This window comes from Cyrtonyx montezumae, unplaced genomic scaffold, assembly GCF_038088225.1.
Source record: "Cyrtonyx montezumae isolate F1298 unplaced genomic scaffold, pur_monq_1.0 scaffold_23, whole genome shotgun sequence".
Classification (NCBI taxonomy): Eukaryota; Metazoa; Chordata; class Aves; order Galliformes; family Odontophoridae; genus Cyrtonyx; species Cyrtonyx montezumae.
In genome coordinates this window covers 2069652-2091872 of record NW_027071970.1, presented here as the reverse complement: position 1 = coordinate 2091872, position 22221 = coordinate 2069652, and the positions used below count along the sequence as shown (strand labels likewise).

Genomic DNA, 22221 nt, shown 5'->3' with positions numbered 1-22221 from the left:
GTGACACCACCGCTATGAATAGCAGCAGGGTCCCTCACCCAGCGGGGACCTGCACTCATCCAACATCCCTGTGTCCCCCCCCCCGTGTATGGCTGTGAGCCCTCGGCTTCCTGCATGACATCCATGGGCGCTTGCTTTCCTGTCCCACTCTCTCTTTTCCAGGAGTCATGAGACAGCAGTGACGTGAGCCCCAGAGATGAAGAAATTGCAGTCAGCCAGTGCGGTCGTACGCTCTATTTTCAGCCCCGTTGGATATTGCGCATCTCTGCGGCCGCTCGGCGACAGCTGAGCCCCTGTCACAGCCCGTGGGGACCCTGACAAGTCCTGGGATGGGGTGGTGCAGGGTGGTGGTGCTGGGGTGTCCTCTGCCTGCATGGTCTCTTGGCCACGGTCTTCTGCTGGTATCGTGCACCCTGCAGAGCTGTGGGACCGAGGGTGGATGGATGGATGGTGATGGATGGGTGAGAGAGGATGGATGGGCAGAGGGACAGATACTATTAGATGGGGGGATGAAAACGGATGGGCAGCTGGGGGAATGTGCCAGTGGGACAGTGGATAGAGAACAGATGGATGGATGGGTGACGGGGTGGAGGGATGGGTGACAGGTAGAAGAATGGAGAACTGAGGGGATGAGAGTCCAGAGGGGTGACAGATGGACAGATAGCTGGATGTGCTCATGGACAGACTGGCAGGCCCTTCGACTACATGGACAGACGGACAAGCTGCCTCCATCCTGGAGGTGTTTATCCTGGAAAGAAGGGTGCTCTTCCTCCTCTGACCCTCCAGAGCTGCTCCCCCATCCCCACGAGGCAGAGCCCAGCCTGGACAGCACCCATGGGTGTCCCTGGGCGGGGGATACCTCGAGGAGGTAACAAGGACGAGGAGGCAGTGCCACCCTGCGTCCTGCAGCAGGGAGTAGTTCTGCAGGTTGGGGGCAATGGGAGGGGAAGGAGAATTTTGGGGAAAAGAATACTTCATTTTCTGGAAGTGAGTCACTGTTGCGCTCTTCCGCTTGCGAGGAGATGTTATTTCGGGAGTGTCCTCCTCTTCCCTGAGCCACCCCATGCGAAACCAAGTTGTGCTGGGGGCAGCTTCCTTTACTCAGACACAGGGCACTGTGTGCTGCCACAGCCCTCTTTCAGGGCTGAAACTCAGGGAAGGGAAGCGATTCCCCCCCAGCTGGCACCAACTGGCCATGATCTGGGGTTGTGACATACGAATTCTGCACATTTTGGGGCCACGTGGCGATTTCTGGGACTGTAGTGGTGTCACGTCTATGGCCCTCCCAAAATCTGGAGCACCAGCAGAAGAGCTCCAGGCTTGGGGACCACATGGTGGCATCACCCCGCTTTGGATGGGTTTGCTGCCACTCTTCACAAAAGTCTGAGAGATTATAATGACAATGCATCTCATAAATGGCATTAAGTTCAACGGGACGTGTCAGCATCCTCTTGTGCAGCTTGGGCAGTGCCCGCTCTGTAACCATGGGCAGGCAGAGAACGGACTTTGTACAACAACTGGTGCTGCTGATGAGCCCTGACTGATTGCACTTCCTTCCCTGCACGTGTTGTGTGCGGTGTAGCGATGGGAACAGCTGCATTCCTTCCTTTATAGCACCCTACCACAGGTCCTGGCTGATTGAACCGGAGCAGAGCCAGCCCGGTGTGCTGCACAGTACTCACGTCCCCATCGTCAGCATCCTGCATCCTCCTGCCCTGAGCGGGTCTGAGGTGTCCTCTCACTGCCTGGGGGTGACCCCATCAATCAAGGAGCGCTTACAGACAGACAGACATGCTGAGCACCCCGGAGCAGTGCTGAGCAGTCTCCGAGCTGTCCTGCTGTGCCCTGCGTCACTCTGTTCTGCCGTCCCCATCCAGACTGGTAGCTGCTTCTTGTCTTCAGCGCCATGGTACAGCACCGTTTGGTGAAAGCCCGGTGCCAGGCTGCGGTCAGAGCTGTTCACACCTCCACCAGAGGTGTGAGATGGGGTGGTGAGGTTCCAGCCCCACGATGCACCCTGACCTCGGGCTCCAGCCCTGACACCGATGCTGCCAACAGCTTCTATCGGCTGCATATTGATTTTGGAGGCTGATTTCAGTTTAACGAAGAGACACAGAGCTGGGTGACAATGATGAGCTTCCGTAAGGAGCTCTGCACAGTGCTCCTGGCACCCCGTGCACCCGTGGGATGGACCTATGAGAACTCCCTCGAGGAACTGAATCGAAGAACAAAACCATCGTCCGGCTGGCATCATTTCCTCCCCCCATCGTGGCACGCCCCGCTCATTGGCCCCCCCAGTCATCGCTTCACTTCTCTCTTTCTTCCCGTTGGGTCTGGGTGCCTCCTTCGGAGGTGGTGGCTAATCAGTTCACTTAAAAAGGCGCTGCTTCCCCATTGCTGGCCAGTAAGGAAGTCGCTCGCGCGCCCTGCAGCACCGCTCCGCGGCACCCGGACATGCGGCACAACGTGCGGCCCCTGGGCGTGCTGGCAGGTAGGTGCCCACCAGCGTCCCACAGCTGCCCCCATTGCTCACATCTCCATCCATGGGGCAGCGCTGCGCCCGGCCGTGACAGTCCCCGCGGCCCTGGGTGTGCACGTGGGGCTCCCCCAGAAGATGGGCTGCTGGGAGGCTGTGGGTGAGGGGAGGTGGTTTGAGGTCGGTTTGGGAGCGGGGTGGCAGAGGGATGGGGTCTCTCTGCTTTGCTGGTGTGCTCCCCAGCCCCCAACCAAGCTCGGTAGGGCCGGGTGCTGCTCCAGCACTGACCCCACGTGGATGTGGGTGACAGCAGGGCTGAGCCAGCCCAAAGCAGGGGACGATGAAGGGTTGCCACTGCCTGGTTGCTCCACGTTGGCCTGTGCTGGCAGGGAGCTGCTTGGGCAGTGTCTGTGGTGGAAGTTGTGTGTGCTCCTCAGTGCCTCGAGGAGCATACTCCTCCTCTTCCTCTCCTCCTGGTGCCAAGGGCTCCGCCAGGTCTCAGCAGCAGGCTTCAGGGGCAGGGCCTGCTGTCCCCACAGCAGGATGGGAACCTCACCACTGTGCCCAGCATTCCCGGTCCTCCCCTCCGGGCCCAACACCATAATCACGGGCAGATGGGATCGCTGTTCCCACTGTGGATGCTCCCAGCTCTCCCTGCAGCACCTCCGCGCTATCGCTGCCGCCCATCCCCACACCCCCTCGCCCTTTATCCCCATATCCCCACCGTCTCCCTCCTCTTCCTCCCCAGCCGTGGCCAAGGGACTCCTCCTGCTCTGGGCCGTGCCCGCACGCAGCACCCAGCCCCCATCCCCGCAGCAGACCCGGGCCTTGGTGCGGCACATGGCCGAGGACGCGCAGGAACTCTTCGAACTCTACGTGAGTGCCACCTCCGGGGGCCGGGGGCAGCGGGGAAAAGTGTCCATCCCCCCATTCACCCCATTGCCTTTCCCTCGGGCAGGAGCAGGAGCAGCATCTGGCTTACAACCTGTGCCGAGCCAACAGCTCGCTGGAGTGGCTGCGGGGGACGCTGGGACCGCGGGACAGGGAGCTGCGGGTGCTGCACGGCACCATGTCCCGCGTGGAGCGGGAGCTGCGGGTCATCACCCTGCACCAACGCGACCTCCACCCGCCCGGGGCCGCCATCCTGCACCGCCTGCGCAGCGCCCGCATGAAGGCACGCGGGCTGCTGGCCCACCTGCGGGACACCATGGAGGCCCGGGGCATCGTCCCCGCCGCCGTCCCGCCGTCCCCGCCGCCGGCGGCCAGCAGAGTGTTCCAGCAGAAGCTGCACGGCTGCCGCGTGCTGTGGAACTACGCCCGCTTCATGGCCAAGCTCAGCGCCCGCGTGGGGGCCCAGCGCCTGCGGGCACGGCGCGAGGAGCGGGGCCGGAGGAGAGGCAGGAGGAGGGGACGGAGGACGAGCAGAGAGAACCTCCGTGCCACCACCTGAGCTGGATGGAGAGCTGCGCCCGGTGCTGGCACCGGGGTCACTGTGGGTTGGTGACAGCCCAGCAGCACGCCCCGACGGATTTTCCAGTGATTCAATGGGTCCGGTGACACGGACTGACTAAGGGGCCCGGCGCCCGCGAAGCACGGCACTGACGGGCAGTGCCACCCGCCTGTCCCCAGCCATCCCCGACCCCATCTCAGGGGGTTGGTGACCCTGGAGCTCAGAGTCCCTGCGAGCTTGGTGTCCCCACTCGTGTCGTGTCCCCACTCCCTCACATGGTGTCTCTGTGAACCTGGGGTCCCTGTCAGCTCTGTGTTCCTCCAGGCTTGGTGTTCCCACTCAAATGGTGACCCCACCCACTTGACATCCCCACTCCTCCCCACACGTGTGGTGCCCCCTCTCTGCATCCTCATGAGCACACTGAGCTCAGCTCTGGGCTTGCCTCCCCTTGCTCCCCTCCCCCCCCCCAATCCCCTCATCACCCCACACCCCCCAGGTGACCCCCGGTGTTGGGGGCACCGACCCCCCCATAACTTATACACGACAGTGGTGCAGCACCTGTATTTATTGAAGCCACCAAATTAATTTAACACGTCACCGCACTGGGGACGAATAATATTTAAGTTTACACTTCTAATATATAAATGGATATCTATTTTTGTTATTATTATTTTTTTAAATTGTATTATGTTAAAGTATAAATGTGACGATATTTTATTTATGAATGCAAATATTATTTTGTACCAGAAGAAGGGCACCCGCCCCTTATTTTTCTATGGCAGCAGATGGAAATAAAGTCTCGACCTCGGCCCATGGGCCGATGCCTCCGACCACGTGTGTCTGAGTGTTCAGCCAAACCCCCAACTCATTCTGCAATCCCACGGGGGCTTTTTGGGGCCACGGGGCCCGGTGCTACCAGGAATCTGCCCGAGCACGCGGGTGGGACGGGGGGGCACAGTGAAAAGTAAGCGAATTTGGAAACTGATTAGCAATAACCTGAAAGGAAAGTGAGGTCGGGAGGGGTGGGTGGGAGGGAAACGGCGTGGGCATGGGATGGGGCAGCGTGGGATGACGAAGGACACTGATGTCACAGCGTGGCATGGCAGGAGCCATGGCGTGGCAGGCGTTGTGGAGTGGGGTGGCGTGGGATGTGGCACGGCAGTGTGGCCTGTGGGACGGCATGGGATGGCGGCAGCAGGTGGCACATGGCACAGAGAGGGGTGTGGAGTGGCACAGGGTGGGAGGAGGACACGGGGTGCTGCGTGGCACACTGTGACATGTGGCACGTGGCACAGGGGGGATGTGGCACATGGTATGGGACAGCACGTGGCGCTGGCATGGGAAGAGAGGCACATCATGGTGTGACACGAGGCACACTCTGGGATGTGACGTGGCACGGGATGTGATAGGACAGCAGGAACACGACGGGACGCGATATCGAGCACATGATGGGATGTGGCCCGTGGCACACAATGGATGTGGCACACGGCACATGGTAAGTGGCACATGGGAGGTGGCCCATGTCACACAGCAGATGTGACACATGGCACAGCAGTGTGTGGCAGCACAGCCTGGCCCTGGCCCTGCATCTGGCACTGCACCGAGCACTGCTTTGCCACACAACCCCATGCCAAGCATCACCGTGCCACGCAGCCCCATTGCAGCCCAGGGACACTCTGGGGGCCCACTGCCACCGGGCACTGTCCCTGCTGAGTCAAATATCCTAAGACCTGGTCATGTGGCACCATGGAGTCACTCGTTCCTCGCCGTGTGCCTGGCTGTGCCGGTGGCACTGACTCAGTTGCAGGCAGCACTGCCACCAGGACGGCCACCGCCACCGCTCGGGGACCCTCCGGGAACGATGTCACCATGAAGCAGCCCGAGCTGGCTGAGCCTGTCACCTCCCGCCGGCTGCTGCACCCCACCGAGCCGGCCCAGGAGGAGGTAGCTTGGAGGGGCTCTGAGGGCACAGGTGGGTGACAGCCCCCTCCCCGAGAGCAGGGACACCCGAGGGTCCCTTGTAGGGAAGGGGAAGGGGGAGCCCCTCTGTGCTCAGGGGAGCAGGATCTGACCCCAGGGTTTGGGAAATGAGAGAATAAACTCAGGAATGGGATCCAAGTGGAAACTAAGGGTCTGGGAAATGCTCGTACACCTGGGGCTGAAAATGGGGTGATGTGTGGGGTGGTGGCAGGCCACCAGCCCCGGTGTCCCCAGCATCCACACCCCTGAGTGCCATGTGGGTCCAGGTGCTCTCCCTGCTCGGGGCTGGGGGAAGGCACCCTGCAGCGGGGACGTGCCTTGCTTCCTACCCCCAGAGGTGCTGCACAGTGTCCCCAAGGGGCCATCAGCCTTCTGGGTGCCTGATGGTTGTGAAACATCCACACCGGTGGGATGCAGGGGTTTGGGTGTGCAAAAATCACCCCGTGAGTCAAGGGGGAATTCGTCCCATTGCCGTTGTTCAGCCGGGGCTTCCCCAGCTCGGGGCAGCCACCTTACTCACACCTTACTCAGCCCCAGCACCCAGCACCGGCTGGACATGGGGGGCTGCTGGTGGCCGCGTGTGTCCCCTGCTGGGGAAAGTGGAGGACAGGGGTTTAGGGACCCCAATGGCTTGGATGGGAGGGGGATGTGGACGGGACGGGACGGGATGGGGACGGAGGGGCGGTTACAGATGAGGATGGGGCAGAAATGGATGAGAAGGGGCTGCTCGCGCCCTGCGTCCCCTTTGTCTCCGTGTCCCCGTGTCCCCGTGGCCGTGTCCCCGTGGCTGTGACAGCCGCGGACGGCAGAGAGCAGTGTTCAGCAGGGCAGCGCAGCCCGCGGCTCTCTTGCCAAACCCAACCCCGCACAGCCCCGTCTGGGGCCGTGGCCCCGCACGTGGGCTCCCCCAGCCCCGCTCCGCAGCTCGCAGCCCCCCAGCACCCGGACTCATTCTGGGGCCAAACCGCCCCAAAAAACCCATCCGGCGCGTGGGAGCGGGGCCGTCCGTCCGCGGCCGGGATGCCGATGGCATTGTGTCACTGCCTGCACCGAGCGCGTTCCTATTCCCTCTTTTGGGCTTTTTCCGAGTGCATCATCCCCGGGGCAGGTGGGCGTCTGCCAGGACCCCCGGTCCCATCTCCCCCCCCCCCATACGGGGCCGTCGGAGCCACCGCTGCCGCAGAAACCGTCGGGGAGACGCCGTTTCTCGGGCCGCTCTGGAAACGCGTCCCGCGTAGGGTCACTTTCCTACAGGATAACCTATGGGGTAACCTATGTAAGAAGTTCAGCTCGGCTCCCCGCTCCCAGGCACGTCCCCATTTTGGCACCGTTTCCCCTCTCCGCTCACTTTTTGGCCGGGGAACGCGGGGCTGATTCAGGAGCGGGGGCTCTCGCAGGCATCGGGGCCGGGACGTGGCCGCAGGTGAATCAGCCCCGGGCCGCATCCTGCGCACAACCCCCGGGCTCTGCAACACCCGCACCCCCGGGGCTGCCCCGGAAACACCCGTTTTCGGGTCATTAAGTGATCTTGATAATTAGGTGCGGGTTTATACGTGAGGCTGCGCACACGATCCCGTTTGGCATCTCTCTGCGCTCCCCCAGTACCCCAGTAACCCCAGACTGGGCTCAACTGGGATTCCAGCAGTGAGGTGCCTGTCCCCTGCCTGGGGAAACTGCGTCACCGTTGGCGGCGGTGACAGCGGCCCCAGCCCCACAGAGGGGCACACCTGGGCACGGGAGGGGACAGCTGGACACGATGGGTGGCACTGCGGAGTCTCCATCCAGCTGCGATGTCCCCACATCCCCACCTCGGGTGTCACCTGGGATGCACGAGGGGCACAACCGTGCTACACCTGAGCAAAAGCTCCAGGAAAGGAGACACGGGTGGCGCGGGGACACGGGTGGCACTCAGCCACAGGTGGCACTCAGACACGGGTGGATAGGGGCTGACACACGGGCCGGGTTTGTCCTTTATCCCAACGGGAACAGAATTCCAGAGGTAAAATCCCCTTCGGTGCCATCGATCCTTTTTTTGCCTAATCGATTTCTGAGGAGGGGCTGCGCTCCCCCAAAAGTGAGTGAGTGGGGGGCCACGCTGGGGGGCACAACCACCCCCCCATCTCAACACTGCCACATCCAGGGGTCCCCTTCCCACCTCCCTCCATTAAGGAGTGATGGGGGGGGGGGGGCTGGGGAAAGAAGAAGAATCTTTTTTTTTTTAAGGCTCTTTACAAATTCTTTCTGTTTTAATTCCCCCCGGCTGCCCCACAGGGAAACACCGACCGGAGAGGGGGGGTGAGGGGGAAGGGGGGGGTGAAAGTGCTGCCGGAGCCGTGAGTCATGGCGGCACCGCGTCGGGGCGAGCGCAGCCGTGCCCCCGTGTGTGTCCCACGCACGGTGCCACCCCCCTCCCCTCCCCAAACCCCACAGCCCCCCCCGCTCCCCCCCAACCACCACGTGCGTGAAGAGAAATAATAAAACCAATGACAAAACATTAAAAGGGAAAGAAGAAAAAAAAAACCACAATCCCGGTGACATCAACTTTATCAGAAGTTTATTTCTAAGAATCATTCACCATTTCCAAAGCCCTTTACTTCCTGATTTACAGTTTCAATAGAAGTAATGATAGTGTTTCTCCCTCTCTCCCCCCCCCCCCCCACCCCCCCTCACCCCCCCCCTCTCGCCCCCCCCTTTCCTCCCCTTTCTTACAACACAAGCTCACTGCAGGACCGGTATATAAACCCAGAGAAGTCCCCCAGTATGAACATGAATTTCTGAAATCCCGCTCACGCCGCCCGTCTGTGCTCGGCTCCCCGGGACGGCGCTCGCCATGAGGATCATCCCCGCAGGTAACGAATCACGGCCCCCCACTCGCGCACCCCCCCCTCTCCCGCCCCCCCCCCCCCTCCCTCTCCCCCCCCGCCCCCCATGACCCAGCTGAGCATCGCTGCTTGCTGGCAGCCCCGCTGCCGTCCTGGCGCTCCTCCTCGCCCAACATCTGGCCGCTTATATAACTGACTCCCCAAACACTTCCCAAAGCGCCGGGGTGGGGTTGGGTTGGGTTGGGTTGGGGGGGTGAGAGAGGGGGAGGGGAGGGAAGGGGGTGTGTGTGTGTGTGTGCGGGGGGGGGGGGGGTTGTTTGATTTGATTTTTTTTTTTTTGCTGGCTTTTCCTTCTTGCTTAACTTGGGAGAGACGGGGAGGGCCGGGGGAGCGCTGCCAGAGCGGCCGTCCCCACACACGTGCGCCCGACCTCGCTCTGCTCGGCTGCGCGTCGGGAGCGCGGAGGGGACTGGGGGGTGTGCAGGGGGGAACGCAGGTGAGTGCCACCCCGGGGGGCAAATAAAGGCGTCGCTGCGTTACCTGAGACGTGCGGAGGCGCGGAGCTTCCCTCAAAGCGCGGGCGGTCCGGTGCGTGCCGCAGCCCCGGGGACTTTGCTCCAGGGCACCACGTGCGGTCCGATCCCCGATCCCACCCCAGGGAGCCACGCATCGGTGACACCGAGCTGGGTGTAAGGGGGACGGCGACGGGGATGCAGGGTGACCTCGTAGCAGACGGCGGTATGGGGGTCACAGCACCCCGCTGTTGGTTTGCAGTGACCCAGTGCTCACCCGTGCCACCTCTCCCACCCTCTGCCTCCAGCAGCAGTCGCTCCCGCTCCGCAGATGGAGAAACCGAGGCAGCGCTGCGGCCGTGGGGCAGGTTTCCTTGTGGGCGCCCCTGCTGAGTCAGTAGGGCCGGGGTGGGGCCTGGTTCCCGCTGCGCCCAGCCGGGATAACGGGGAGGAAATCGCTTTTGCATATTTGATTACACCCCACAGGTCACCGGCGGGGCCGCCGCTTGTGAAATGTGGCAATGCCACCGGGCGCCCCGCGGGGACGGGAGGAGGGGGAGCCCCAGCCGGGGGGCAGGTGAGGGATGCTGGGCTGGGGGGGCACGGGTGGGGATGTATGGACTCACCGACGGCGGTTTGTCCCCGCCAGGTGTCGTGCCCTTCGTGGCCCTGCTGCTGCTGCAGAGGAGGCTGGTGGCCGGGCGGGCACTGCTGGGGACGGGCCCCGGCTGCCCCACCAATGGGCTGTGCCGAGCCAACGTCCAGGAGCAGACCCGCAGGCAGGTTGCACTGCTCAATGCCACTGCACAGGACCTCTTCAGCCTCTATGTGAGTACACCAGCACGGAGGCACGGGGACGGCCGTGCTGGGGACGTGGGGTGGCCGTGCTGGGGATGTGGGGTGGCCACGGTGGGGACAAAGGGATAGGGGGGGTGACGCTCGCTGTCCCCGCAGCTGAAGTGCCAGGGAGAGCCGTTCAGCAGCGAGAGCGACCGCCTCTGCAGCCCCGGTGGCATCTTCTTCCCTGCCTTCCACGTCAACCGGACCACCGAGAGGAAGGAAGTGATGGTGGCCATGTACAAGCTCTTCGCTTTCCTCAACGCCTCACTGGGGAACATCACCCGCGACCAAGAGGAGCTCAACCCCACGGCCAAGGAGCTCCTCGACCGCCTCCACAACACCACCAAGACCACGCGGGGCCTCATCTCCAACCTCACCTGCCTGCTCTGCAAGCACTACAACGTCTTCCAGGTGGACGTGAGCTACGGGGAGAGCAGCAAGAGCAAGAGCGCCTTCAAGAAGAAGCAGCAGGGCTGCCAGGTGCTCAGGAAGTACGTGCAGGTCATCGCTCAGGCTGCCCGTGTCCTCCTACCTCACCTCAGCCCCGCATGAGCCCCGGCCCCCGTGCCACGCCGCGACCGGGACAGCGCACATCTCCTTGTGCCCATTTCGGATGGGCACCTCCTCACCTCCTGCCTTCCTATTTATTACCTCCTGCTGATGCTGCGCCAGATCCGGGCCATCCCATGATTTAATTTATTTCCCTGTTCAAGGGAGGATGCAGGCACGGGGCTCTGTCCCCCACACCCCGGAGCCCCATGGGAACACTCAGCCCCACAGCTCGGGGCTCATCACAGACATTGTGAAAACTGAGGAGGCAGTGACCTGCTCCCAGCGGATGCTCTCCAGCATCCAAACAAAGGGATTTTTCCCTTTCGGATGCACTTGCGCCCACCACAGCCAGCAGGGACACTGGGGACACACTCCCACCACTCGCTATGGGGCCGGCACCCCTACCATGGGGCTGAACTGGGGGTGTGCGGTGGCCAGGGCTGGGTCCCACCACCCAAAGGGGACAGGGATGCGGTGCCGGGGAGCAGCCGTGGATTTTGGGATGTCCTGCTGGCACAGACGGGGTCTTGGCCAGCGTGGCGACGCAGGGACCGAGCCCGGGGCGGTGGCAGGAGGCGCTGGCTCGTCCCTGGCGCTGGGGCGGGGGCTGGGGGTATTTATAGGCTCGGACCTGGTGTTTAATAATATTAATAATAATAATAATTAATAAGATTTTTGGTAATATATATATATATATATATAGAATTCTATTTAAATATTTATTTTTTTATACTTCTTTCCTCCCTTTTTTTTTTTTTAATAAACCAAGAGAAAGTGACCCTCTCTGGCTCCTCTTTGCTCCGCTGCTCCACCCCAGACACCCTCAGTGCTGCCCCAAAGACCCTCCAGCACCCCCTGCCCCACTCCTGTTTCCCTCCCCGCTTCCTATGGGACGGACGCTGCTTGGCCATCTCACGGCAAAGAGATTGTCCCCAGGGGATGCTGAAATTGCCTCCCAGACTCTGGGCTGCCCCGGGAGAGGCTCTGAAAAGCTCTGGTCCGGCCAAGACCACCTAAGGATGCAGCCGCGCGCCGGCCCTCGGTGTCTCGCATGGGGCCGCACCGGTTAACAAGGGGCTGATTATACGGGAGACGTTGGAGAGGGATGATGAAATTTTCCTCCTCCTCCGGAGCCCTCGGGCCACACGCCAAACCTCCCAGGCATGAGACAGGGAGCGGATGAGCTAAGATCCTGTGTGCTCATCTCGTGTCTCGGAGGAGCCCCGACAAAAAATAATCAGTGAAATGGGAAAGATTTCCCCCCCATATAAAAAAGGAGCCCTCTTTGCTTTGCCTCCCATGGGTCGTTCTGCCCTGGCGGGGCTGAGCCCCACAGCCGTGCCAACATCCCCATGTGCAGCAGACTTCTCCTTGGGTACGGTGTGGGGACATCCCTCACCCCATCCTGCCAACGGGGGTGGGACCTGGGTGCCCCTTGGGCACCCCAATGTCACCACCCAACGATGATCGCAGAGCCCGTCCTCAAACAGCCACTGAACCCCAAAGACGGGAATGGGGCGTGGGAGGGGAAACCGAGGTTGGGGACGTCTTGGGTCAGCACGTCCCCACGGCTGCTGCCCCCAGCTCAGGTCACGGCCCATCCCCATCCCCACAATGGGTGTCCAGGCTGAGTGCCATCACCTGGGCTGCCCCACGGCCACATTCACAGCTCACCCAAACTGGGGACCAACAGGTGCCGGGGTGTCCCCGTGTCACTGCCCGTCCCCGTGTGCCCCATGCTGGGGGTTGGGGACTGGGACACTCTGCGCACCGGGGCTGAGCGGGGAGCGGTGCACATCTGGATTTCTCACGCTTGCGTTCGATGTCCCTCCTCAACCAGATGGCAAAAATAAATAAATAGAATAAATCAGAGCCTCCTGACACAAATTGGGAACTCACGCCCGGGCTCTGTGTTTCATGAGTCTCCCTGGAAGGCAGTCAAACACAGGGAGGACAATGGGTTCACTTCTCCCTGGTGTCGGGTCATTCCCAGTTAAGGCTCATTAGCGGCAGGCGGGGATTAACTCTTCCTTCCCTGGAAACGTGGATACCACTGCAGCACGGGGCAGACCCAAAACTGCCCAAACCCCAATCCCTCACCTCCCTGCAGGGCTGTAAGGCCCCCAGCCCGTGCCATCGTCCCACTGACCCCCCACCGCCCCACAGCCATCCCAGCCCGCAGGATGGGGCCGACATCAGCCTGCACTGATCCCACCCTGCAGCCGGACCCGCACGCACCAGGGCAAACCGTCACGGAGAGACCCCATTAGCAGTTCCCCTCTGGACACGGGAGCAGAGGAAATATGTTGGCTGGGGGGAACGCCAAGGGAAAAGGAGCTCTGGGAGCGCGGTGCCTTCGCCCCGGTAACGGAGTGCTCTGACCGGCGGTGCGCTGTCCCCGAGCCGCTGCCTTGGGGAGCGCGGTACGTGAGGATCCGCTGCTGCCCGCGGTGAAGTCAGTGCCGCTGCCTGGGTGTGCCGGGCTGACCTCAGCCCTTGGCCCCGCGGCGCGCATCATGTGCTCGCTCACGCCCCGCGTAACCCGGCCGGACGGGTCCGCGCTGCCCCGGGGCCACCGGCCAGACCGGACCTGCAGGTGCAGCCCCGGGTTCCGTGAGCACCACGAGTGTCTGCACCGCCGCATCCACGAGCTGGGAGCATCCCGAGGTGTGTGAGCCCGAGGCTGAATGTTGGGTACCACTCCCGCATCCCAACCGGGCGCCGCCCGCTCGTCCATGGCCCCGCTGCCCGCTGGAGCCCACTGACCTTCCCCACGGCCAACGTGCCCCCAGGGGTCGGTTTTGGGAAACGGGCTCCGTGTGGAGGCTCACATGTCCCGCAGCATGCTCTGCCTCTATATGGGATGCCAGCCCGGTCCCCATGCAGGGGAACATTGTGTCCGTGGGGCCGGCCAGCGGCGCTTTCTCAGCGTCCCCAGCTGGCCGCCGGCCCGAGCACAGCGAGCGGAGCCGAGCCCATCTGAAATGCATTCGTCCCCGGGCACTGTGTCTGCAAGAGCAGATGCTCCCGTGGGCCCCCGACCACATCAGAGCGCGGCAGCGCAGGAACCGCGCGCTCGCATGGGAAGAAGTGGCCTCATGCCCCCAACGGCCCAGCTCCTAATTGAAGACCAACCGTAACCAATCAACGAGACAATGGGCTGCAGGAGAGACGAGTGCCATGTCCTTCACAGGGACTGGCTCCTCCGTGCCCCGCAGGGAATTGGCACAGAGGAAGAGGGTGGCGGCCGGATCCGGACCCCCCCCGGATGACACATCCCCGTGGTTCCCATTGGCAAGTGCTCAGCGGTGTCGTGCTGCAGGGGTGCTCTTGGTATCCCAACCCTTCTTCTTCCATCCTGTTGGCAGGGACCCCGTGTGCCCCCACCTCCCCTTGCCATTGAGCCGAAGCTCTTTGAGGTGCACCAGTTCTGGGTGCCCCAACCAACACAACCCCAACCTGGCTCCATGGGAAAGTCACACTGAGAGAAGGGTTTTGTGCATGGGATGCCTCGCTAAGGCCAAATGGAGGGGACCTGGCATAGATGGCATGGAAGGGCCACAGGTGGGCACCCCACGCCCATCCCACCATGGGCTGTGATGCTGGGAGCCAGCACTGGGAGCTGTGAGTCGGCGCTGCACAGCGGGATGAGCCCATGGCTGTTTTTTCCCACTGAGACAAAGAGGAGAAGTCAGAAAATTAGTGGAGGAGGCGGAGATGCCCGGAGACACAGAGATAATGGAAACCAGAGATGGCTTTCTGCGTCCAACGGGATGGCAGACGAGAACTGCTCTGATTAAGAGCAAATGCTGCAGCACTTCCACCTGCTCCTCGTGCTGCCGGAGCACTGGGGAGAGAGGATGCTCCAAGCCCAAATGAGGGGTGCACTACAGCACCTATTGAAGCACCCATAGCACTACAGCACCTGTAGCACCTATAGCAGAACTTAGAGCACCTACAGCACTTAGAGCAGCACCTCTAGCACCTCCAGTATCTACAGTAGCACCTGCAGCAGCACCCACAGCTCCACAGGCTCTGGCTGCCTCCGGGCCACTTTTCAGGGCTCAGCAAACACGTTGATTTATTGCAGCAAAGCAAAAAAACATGCCCAGTGCTCCCAGACATGGTCATGCTCCCTTCTCCCGTGGCTGCTGCTTTCAGACTCATTCCCTAAGCAAACGAGGCAGGCGTGCAGTGGTGTGCCAGACAACTGCCAGCTGACCCCAGCCCCAGGGTTGTGCTTTCTCCTGGATGGGCACTGCCAAGCCCTGGGCTCTGCTCCTTATGCTCATGGGATTTTCCTGGTGCCCATCACCCCCTGGGAGTCAGTGTGGCCAGGGGGGCTGGAGCAGGAGGGTGCCTCGTGGACTGACCCTGGGGGCAAAGTGATGAGCACCATCCTGATCTAACTGCCACAGGGTTAAAGCTTCCACACCTCAAGTGGAGGAGAACAGCCTGGATCCTGGTGCTGGTGGGTGGGGAGAGCAGCGTTGGCCCAAAAGTGATGAGGAGCTGTGACCCTGGGAGCATCCCCAACCATATTCCCAACCACGTGCAGTCACATCCCTGCTCCCATCCCTCCCATGCCTATTCCCATCCCCACTCTAATGTCCACTCCCATCCCACTTCCCATCCCGGTTTCTATCCCTGCTCTCATCTCACTTCCCATCCCACTTCCATATCCTCTCCCATCCCAGTTCCCATCCCCACTCTCATTCCAGTCCCCATCCCAGTTCCCTTTCCTGCTCCCATCCCTCTTCCCATCCCCACTCCCACCCCAGTTCTCATCCCAGTTCACATATCAGTTCTCATCTCTGCTCCGACTCCAGTTCCCATCCCAGTTCCCATCCTCACTCCCATGTCAGTTCCCATCCCCACTCCCACCCCAGTTCCCATGCCAGTTCCCACTTGCCCTGCCATCCCAGTTCCTATCCCTACACCCATCCCAGTTCCCACCCTGAATCCCACCCCAGTTCTCATCCCAGTTCACATATCAGTTCTCATCTCTGCTCCAGCCAGCTCCCATCCCTGCTCCCATGCCAGTTCCCAGCTGCAGTGCCATCCCAGTTCCCAGTTCCCATTCCCATCCCAACTCCCATCCCTGCACCCGTGCAGCTCCATGGGGCCAGGCCTGCAGCCATACCCTGCGCCCCGTCCCGTGCCTCTGCATCTGTGTGTGTGTGGAGGTGTGCACGTGCTGTGCGTCCTGCCGGGCGTGCAGGGCTGTCTGCTCTTGGCAGAGGAGGTCTGGGCCGTGGGCCTGGCAGCAGATCCGAGCCCAGCCACATCCACACGGCCACCACTGGTGACGTGGTGTGCCCGCTCCCCTCCGGCCCTTCCGAATCGCTCCGTCACACGTGCTGAAACAAAGGGAACCAAGGGCTGCACCGACAGCGACATCGACATGTCAGAATGAATAAGTGCCCCCCCCCGGGTGCAGGGATCGGCCCCAGTGGGGATGGGGCTCAGTGAGGGTCCGGGTGCGCTGCGCTGGGGGGTGTGGATGGCTTCCAATGCAGAGATGGCCTCGCTGTGTTTCTCATGGAAACTTGAGCAGGACCTTGCCAGCTCCCAGGATTTTTCCCTTGTCTTTGCCCAGATTGTCTCCAGCATCCCTGATTCCCTCCAGCTGCCGGCACGTGGGGAGCAGAGCTGCCGGCGCGTCACTGGGAGCCGGTGCCAAAACCGGGCTGGTGGCACTGGGGACAGCACAAAGCGTGGGGCTGAGCTGGGTGGGAGCAAGCAGGACTGGGCCGGGGGGGGGGGGCTCAGTGCGGCACACAGGGCCGTGTCACCGAAGCCCTGAGCCAAAGAGAGCAGAGCCTTGAGCAGAATCAGAAGGGATGGGTAAGGCTGGGGAGCGTCAGACAGCGGAGTGGCTTCGCGGGGCTGAATCCCTTCCGGAGACAGATTTATTTTTTGGCTTCTGTACAGCAGCGTCCGAGCTACTGTGGGAAAGCACCGAGCACCGCTCGGCACTGCCTGCGCTGCGGCGTCACGGGGCTCACGGAGAGCCGAAAAACGTTGTTTCATCGCCACGGGGAGGAAGGAGCCAGCTGGGCAGCGCGCACAGGCAGGGCAGTTCCCTAGAAATACCAACATTTCTCCAAAAAATAAGCAGAGGTTGTTAATGCTCCCCACCCTGCTCTCCCCGCACGCCCGGCCGAGCTGCTGCCTTCACCCAAACCCAGGCTCTGAAATCCCCGGCTGAGTTCACTTGTTTGGGGGTGGCGGATGGGATGCCCTGGGGCTCCCCATGGTGGAGAGGTGGGGGTGTCCCAAAGCACTCCCTCGTTTTGGGCACCGCTGACAGGATGTCCCCATGGCACCACCACGGACAGGAGCGTCCCAGAGCACTCAATCGTTTGGGGGATGACGGATGGGGGTGTCCCAAAGCACCCCAAGGCACACTGCTGATGGACACATCGCCACGGGACAAATGTGCTGCAGCTTCCCTTCCTGGGAGCTGGAAGGGAAGGAAACACCATCAGCCACAGCTCAACAGTCACTTCTGCGGCTCTGAAGCCATCTCTGAAGCACAGGGGCAGTGGGCAGAAAGTGGTGCTGCACCTCAGCCGCAGGAGGGACAGCCCTGGCCACAACAGGGACATCTGGAGCCCAACATTTGGGGCTAAGCACAAAGCTTGACCCCAAATCCTGCTTCCTCCTCCCCACTGGGTGAGCCAGGCCAAGAGACCGCCCGGTGCTGCCCAAACCGAGCAGACAGGAAGGGCAAAGCAGATGGGAGAGCACTGGGAAACTGAGCTCCTTGGGCATGAGGCAAGGGGAAATCCTGTGTCCTCCTCCTCCGTGCCAAGCTCCGGGTGCGTGTGTGGGTAACGTCTGGTCGGAAAGCCTGAGGGCTCACATCCCGGGCAAAGCACCGTCTGTGAGCGTGCCCCCACAGCCAACCATTGCCACATCCCATTCCTCTTCCCCAGGTGAGTCCCAGAGCTCCCACGGGGTGCCCTCTCTTTTCTCAGGAATTGCTCTTACTCAGAAGAACCCAGGCTCCTTCCAGCTCCGTGCCAAGCAGAGGGGCAGCTGCTGAGTCTTGCTCCCTTCCTCCCGGCCCACACGGGTAGGATGGTGCCCAGTCACGCATTTCCATGTCAGAAAACAAGGCAATTAGCACCCAAAAGTCCTGCAGAGAGCCCACACTGGGTTGGGTAGGACCAGCTGAGCTCTGAAGTCCCTCCAACCTATAGGCTTCCCTATCACTCCAGCCCAAGGGTGAAGCCCATGCGCTGTCCCCAGGTTGTGCCCATGGGGAACACCACGAGGTCTGCAGGAATCAGCTCTAACCCCGAGGTCACTTGACACAGCGAAGCAGCTCTGTTCCTCCTGAGGCTGCAGAAGCACTGAGGACAGCACATTTCTCATCCTTGCTGCACCAGCACGCAGTGGCTGAATCTTTTTTTAAGATCAAAGGAGCTCAGGAAGTGCCAGATCAGACCTTCATCCCTTTGGGCACTAATCAGCACCAGATGCTCCAAAGGAGGTGCAAAGCCACCGTGCTGCACAGACGGAAAATGATCCGCCCGTGCAGAGCTCTCAGCATCCCATGCAGGGCACAGTGGTGAGTCTGTGGGTCTCTGCTCTGGCAAGGAGGCTGAGCAATCTTCAGTGACCAAATGGGGAGTTGAGTTGAGAGGTGATGCCCTTCAGCTGGAACCCTCTGGCATCCCACACTGGAACACAATTTCCATCAGGAAGGGTTCCAGCACTTGGGTCCTCCTCCAGGGACACTCTGACAGCAATAGGACAAGGGGCAATGATAGAACCATGGTTGGAAAAGCCCAAAAAGACCTCTAATATCATCACGTGCGTCTGCCAACCCATCCCCAAGCGCAGGACCTGGCTCCACCATCACCCCATTGGCCTCAGCCCATCAGTCAGCCCGTGCACATCCCCCTGTAGGGCCTTCCTGCCCTCAGGCAGATCGGCACCTCCCCCAGCACGGGGGGTGCGTTCAGTCCCCTCATCCAGATTATCAATAAAGGAGCTGAGCAGTGCCAGCCCCAGCACCAACCCATGTGGAAGGGCTTTTCAACTAACAAAGAAGGGAGATGGAGGTAAGACGTGAGGAGGAATGCTGCTTTGCCAGGCTCCAGCAGGATCCCGGATGAGGAGAGGAAATTCCTAACAGAGCAGAGTGTGTGCAATAGTAGAAACTCCAGATAAGCAGCGATGACAGCACCTCGAGGGGCCACCTCACAGCGGTGTGACCTCAGGAGAGTCACTTCCAGATGCAATTAAGATTTCACCCTCCTGGCAGTGGAAAATCGTGATGCTCGGCCTCCTTCGCAAGGGCCTTCAGATGACACATGTCCCGAGGGGTGAATGAAATGGAGGGTGGAAAGCGGGGGAAACGAGGCGGTAAAAACCCAGCGGCCACCCACTGCACCATCCTCGGGACCCCAAAAAGCTGAGCGACCCCACGGGCGCCCAACGGGCACCCAAAGGGCACCCCGTGGGCACCTCAGCATCGAGCCGTGGGCTTTCACCCCACAGCAGTGATCGCAGCCCCTGAGTCATGAGCGGTGCTGAGTGCTTCCTTTGTGCAGCGTGGAAGGATGCCTGGGCTGAGCTATCTGACCCGCGCATCAGGCTCTTTCTTCACACAGCTTCTCACACAGCACGCTCTGTTGCTGGGCTAGAGGGAATTTTTGTGCCGGCCCGCTTGACGTGAGCCCTTTCAGAAAGAAAATCCTGACTCACGGAGCCGTGACGTTGAATGTAGTGCTGTGTAAGGCCTGACACAACTGGATACTTGGCAGCGGGCCGCCCCGAGTAAAGCCAGCGGAATATAGGCGTTTGGAGACCTGACTGTATCTTCTTCTGTACCTTGGAGCAAAGGGAAGCTTAACAGTGCCTCAGTAACGAGGGTCACCCAAGTACAGTGTCTCCCACTGGAGAGTTAAATAAGAGAAATGAAAAAATAATGGTTTTCCCTCTTCCTTCGCAGTGGCCAAATATGCTGATTCCCTTTTGGAATGAGCAGCTGCCAATTTCAGAGAAGAAAATCTCCTGTAGCCAAGTAACTAGGATCTGTAAAACAGCCTGGGAAAAGGAAAGCAGGCCAGCCAATCCACTGCAATGGCTGCAACCAGCAGGCAATGGTGCTCCCCAGCACCGCAAGCTGACACCTCTTCGAAAGCAGAAAAGGGGCACAGCTCCGTGCAGACCCGTGCCCACGCCTGGCCCTGCTCTGCACGGAGCTGTGCACAGCCCCACGGGCCGCCTGAGCTCACCCCCAGCTCCCGAGCTGCTCCAAACTTCACGTGCCTTTGGACGCTCCCATCTGGGCCAGGCTCTCTCTGCCCCCGAAGGCTAGGTTAAGTTCTCTGTGCAATACACTGAGTACAAAATGAAAAGGAAATGTCATCAGGCGGCCAACCCAATTCTTTCCTTTTTTACCTCAGCATAATTCCACTGCATCGGCGGGGAAGCCAGGTAACGGCCAAATGACCACAAGCCAAAGGAAATGCTTGGCTGCTGGAGGCTACGGGGCTTTGTCCGGCTGCCGTGCTTACCCATACCTTCCCCCTGTCTGGAGCCTGCGCTGATTCACCACCATGGAAGGACCCCAAGGTAGTTTGGGGTTTCCCTTGCGTGGCCTCCTGCCCGCTGCAGGATGCTCTGCAGGCATTTCAGGGCCCAGACGAGGTCCACTCCCTGTCCCATGGCCCCAAGATGCTACTCATCATTCCCCTGGCTCCATGGGCTCACTGACTCCATAGGAAGCAGAGCAAGGAGCAGGCTGGAAGCAAATCCATCCAGCCAGTGACAGACTAAAGTCACCTGTGCTGCTCCTACCAAACTGCACCACCAAAGCCCCACAGATTGCTGATTCTGTGGCCTGTAGTGAGTGGCATCCAGTCTGGTACAATGTGGGGGAAGACCCGAGAGCTGTAGCAGACACCAGCTGGAGATAGCAGGATGGATATTAAGAAACATTTCCTCTCAGACAGAGTGGTCAGGCAGTGGCACAGCTGCCCAGGGAGCGGTGGGGTCACCATTCCTGGGGGTGTGTGGCACACTGTGCTGTTTTATGAACACCGTGTAAGCCTCCATAGACACCCAACAGCATCGTGATGGCAACTTCTGCAAGGGCTCACAGGGTGGTGTTCCTTCTCATGGGCAGAGGAGGGAAGAGAGGAAGAGATTTGTGAAGCAAGCCCCTGAATCACTGAACGACAGTATCACTTCAGTTGGAAGGGACCTTTAAGGTCATCTAGTCCAACCCCCCTGCAATGAAGTGGGACACTTACAGCTCAATCAGGTGCTCAGAAATGCCCCCTCTGGGGCACACAGGAAGCTGTCCTGAGTCCCAGTGCCGTGCCCTACCCATGGGGACATGCAGTTTCAGCTTCCTGGTTCAACTGGTAATAAGATGTCTTTGCAGACAAAAAGCAACTGTCCCCTGATGGCTTCCCAGCCCATGTGCCACCTGCTTGGGTTGACATTCAATTCATGGTTCTGAGGCTGGCAAAGGTTTGGGGAGAGCTCAGCCAACTCAAAATGCCACGCTGCTTTCAGGACACATCACGTTCCTGTGTTTTAGACACTCTTACCCTCTGTTGGTGAAAAAAAAAAAAAAAAAAAAAGATGGGTTTGTGATTCAAGGCCAATTTGCTGCACAAAGAGCTTGGTTTCCTGTTATCACTCCTAGACTTTCATCAGAATAAACATCCCCTCGCTGCACGTCCTGTAAAGAAATACAAGTAGCATGAACAGAATATACCACAGCATGCCCATAAAAGCAACCAGCATTCTGTACGTGCCTGCACTGCTCCCTAAAGCCAGGGAAGGACCTGGGGCTTTCCTGTAAACAGCAGCAACCCAAAAGTTTCCAAGGGATGCTTGGGGGTAGGTGTGCATGACAGATCCCCTCCTTAACATGTGTTAAACACAGAGTTAGATCCATTCTCTAATGGACAAGATGATGTCCAGAGGTTGGGCACGGCGTCTCGAGGCCTTGGGGAACAACTCTGGCTGGGGGGCATGGTGGTACCACTGCTCTGCCCGACCACGCGTCATCGAGACGGCGTTGAATCAGCGGATGTTTTACACCTGGGGTGCCTTAATTACTATTTTTCTAGCCTATACATGACAAATCTCACAGCAAAGTATTTAGAACACGTCACGAGAAGGCCGATCGATTCTGTGCTGGAACAGTAGGTCATTGATGAGCAGGGAAATGCCACAGGAGCACATCTGGCACACGGATACCCAGGGTGGTGTTTCCTATGGAAAACTCCTGCGAGGCTTTGGAGTCTCAGTCTCCGTGTAAAGGAAGGATATTCGTGCCAGCCTGCCTGAAATTAGCCTTGGAAGCCGGCTACAGAAAGTGTGCCAGCTCAGATGCAAATCCCTCTTAGTTACCTCGTGATGACAACAAAAGCCAGATGCAATTTTACTCATCCATTAACAAAAAAGACTTTGCCCAGCACTACACGTGGGTGGGATTCCATTGGGGTGACATGATGCTACTGGCACAGAGATCTTGGCCCCTGAGAATGGCAGCTCTGTGGCATGACAAATGCAGGCACTCAGCTCCGGCAGCCACGACTACATACTTTACCT

General features: G+C 60.2%; 2 protein-coding genes across 2 annotated transcripts; both read left to right on the top strand.

Moving 5' to 3' along the window:
• The first annotated feature begins 2454 nt into the window (after positions 1-2454).
• Positions 2455-3926, top strand: LOC136050085 (uncharacterized). Its single transcript, XM_065738704.1, has 3 exons — positions 2455-2491; positions 3225-3352; positions 3435-3926. Exons 1-3 carry the CDS (start codon positions 2455-2457, stop codon positions 3924-3926), a joined length of 657 nt encoding a protein of 218 aa, XP_065594776.1.
• A 4809-nt stretch (positions 3927-8735) lies between these two features.
• Positions 8736-11366, top strand: LIF (LIF interleukin 6 family cytokine). Its single transcript, XM_065738642.1, has 3 exons — positions 8736-8755; positions 9890-10068; positions 10195-11366. Exons 1-3 carry the CDS (start codon positions 8737-8739, stop codon positions 10630-10632), a joined length of 636 nt encoding a protein of 211 aa, XP_065594714.1. The 5' UTR covers position 8736; the 3' UTR covers positions 10633-11366.
• Positions 11367-22221: the final 10855 nt, after the last annotated feature.

Excerpts from the sequence above, each read along its gene's own strand:
- LOC136050085 (XM_065738704.1), top strand. The coding sequence starts at position 2,455 with ATGCGGCACAACGTGCGGCCCCTGGGCGTGCTGGCAG. Across the intron at positions 2,492-3,224 it reads GCCCCTGGGCGTGCTGGCAG|CCGTGGCCAAGGGACTCCTC; the intron begins GTAGGTGCCCAC and ends CTTCCTCCCCAG. Across the intron at positions 3,353-3,434 it reads AGGAACTCTTCGAACTCTAC|GAGCAGGAGCAGCATCTGGC; the intron begins GTGAGTGCCACC and ends TCCCTCGGGCAG.
- LIF (XM_065738642.1), top strand. Across the intron at positions 10,069-10,194 it reads AGGACCTCTTCAGCCTCTAT|CTGAAGTGCCAGGGAGAGCC; the intron begins GTGAGTACACCA and ends CTGTCCCCGCAG.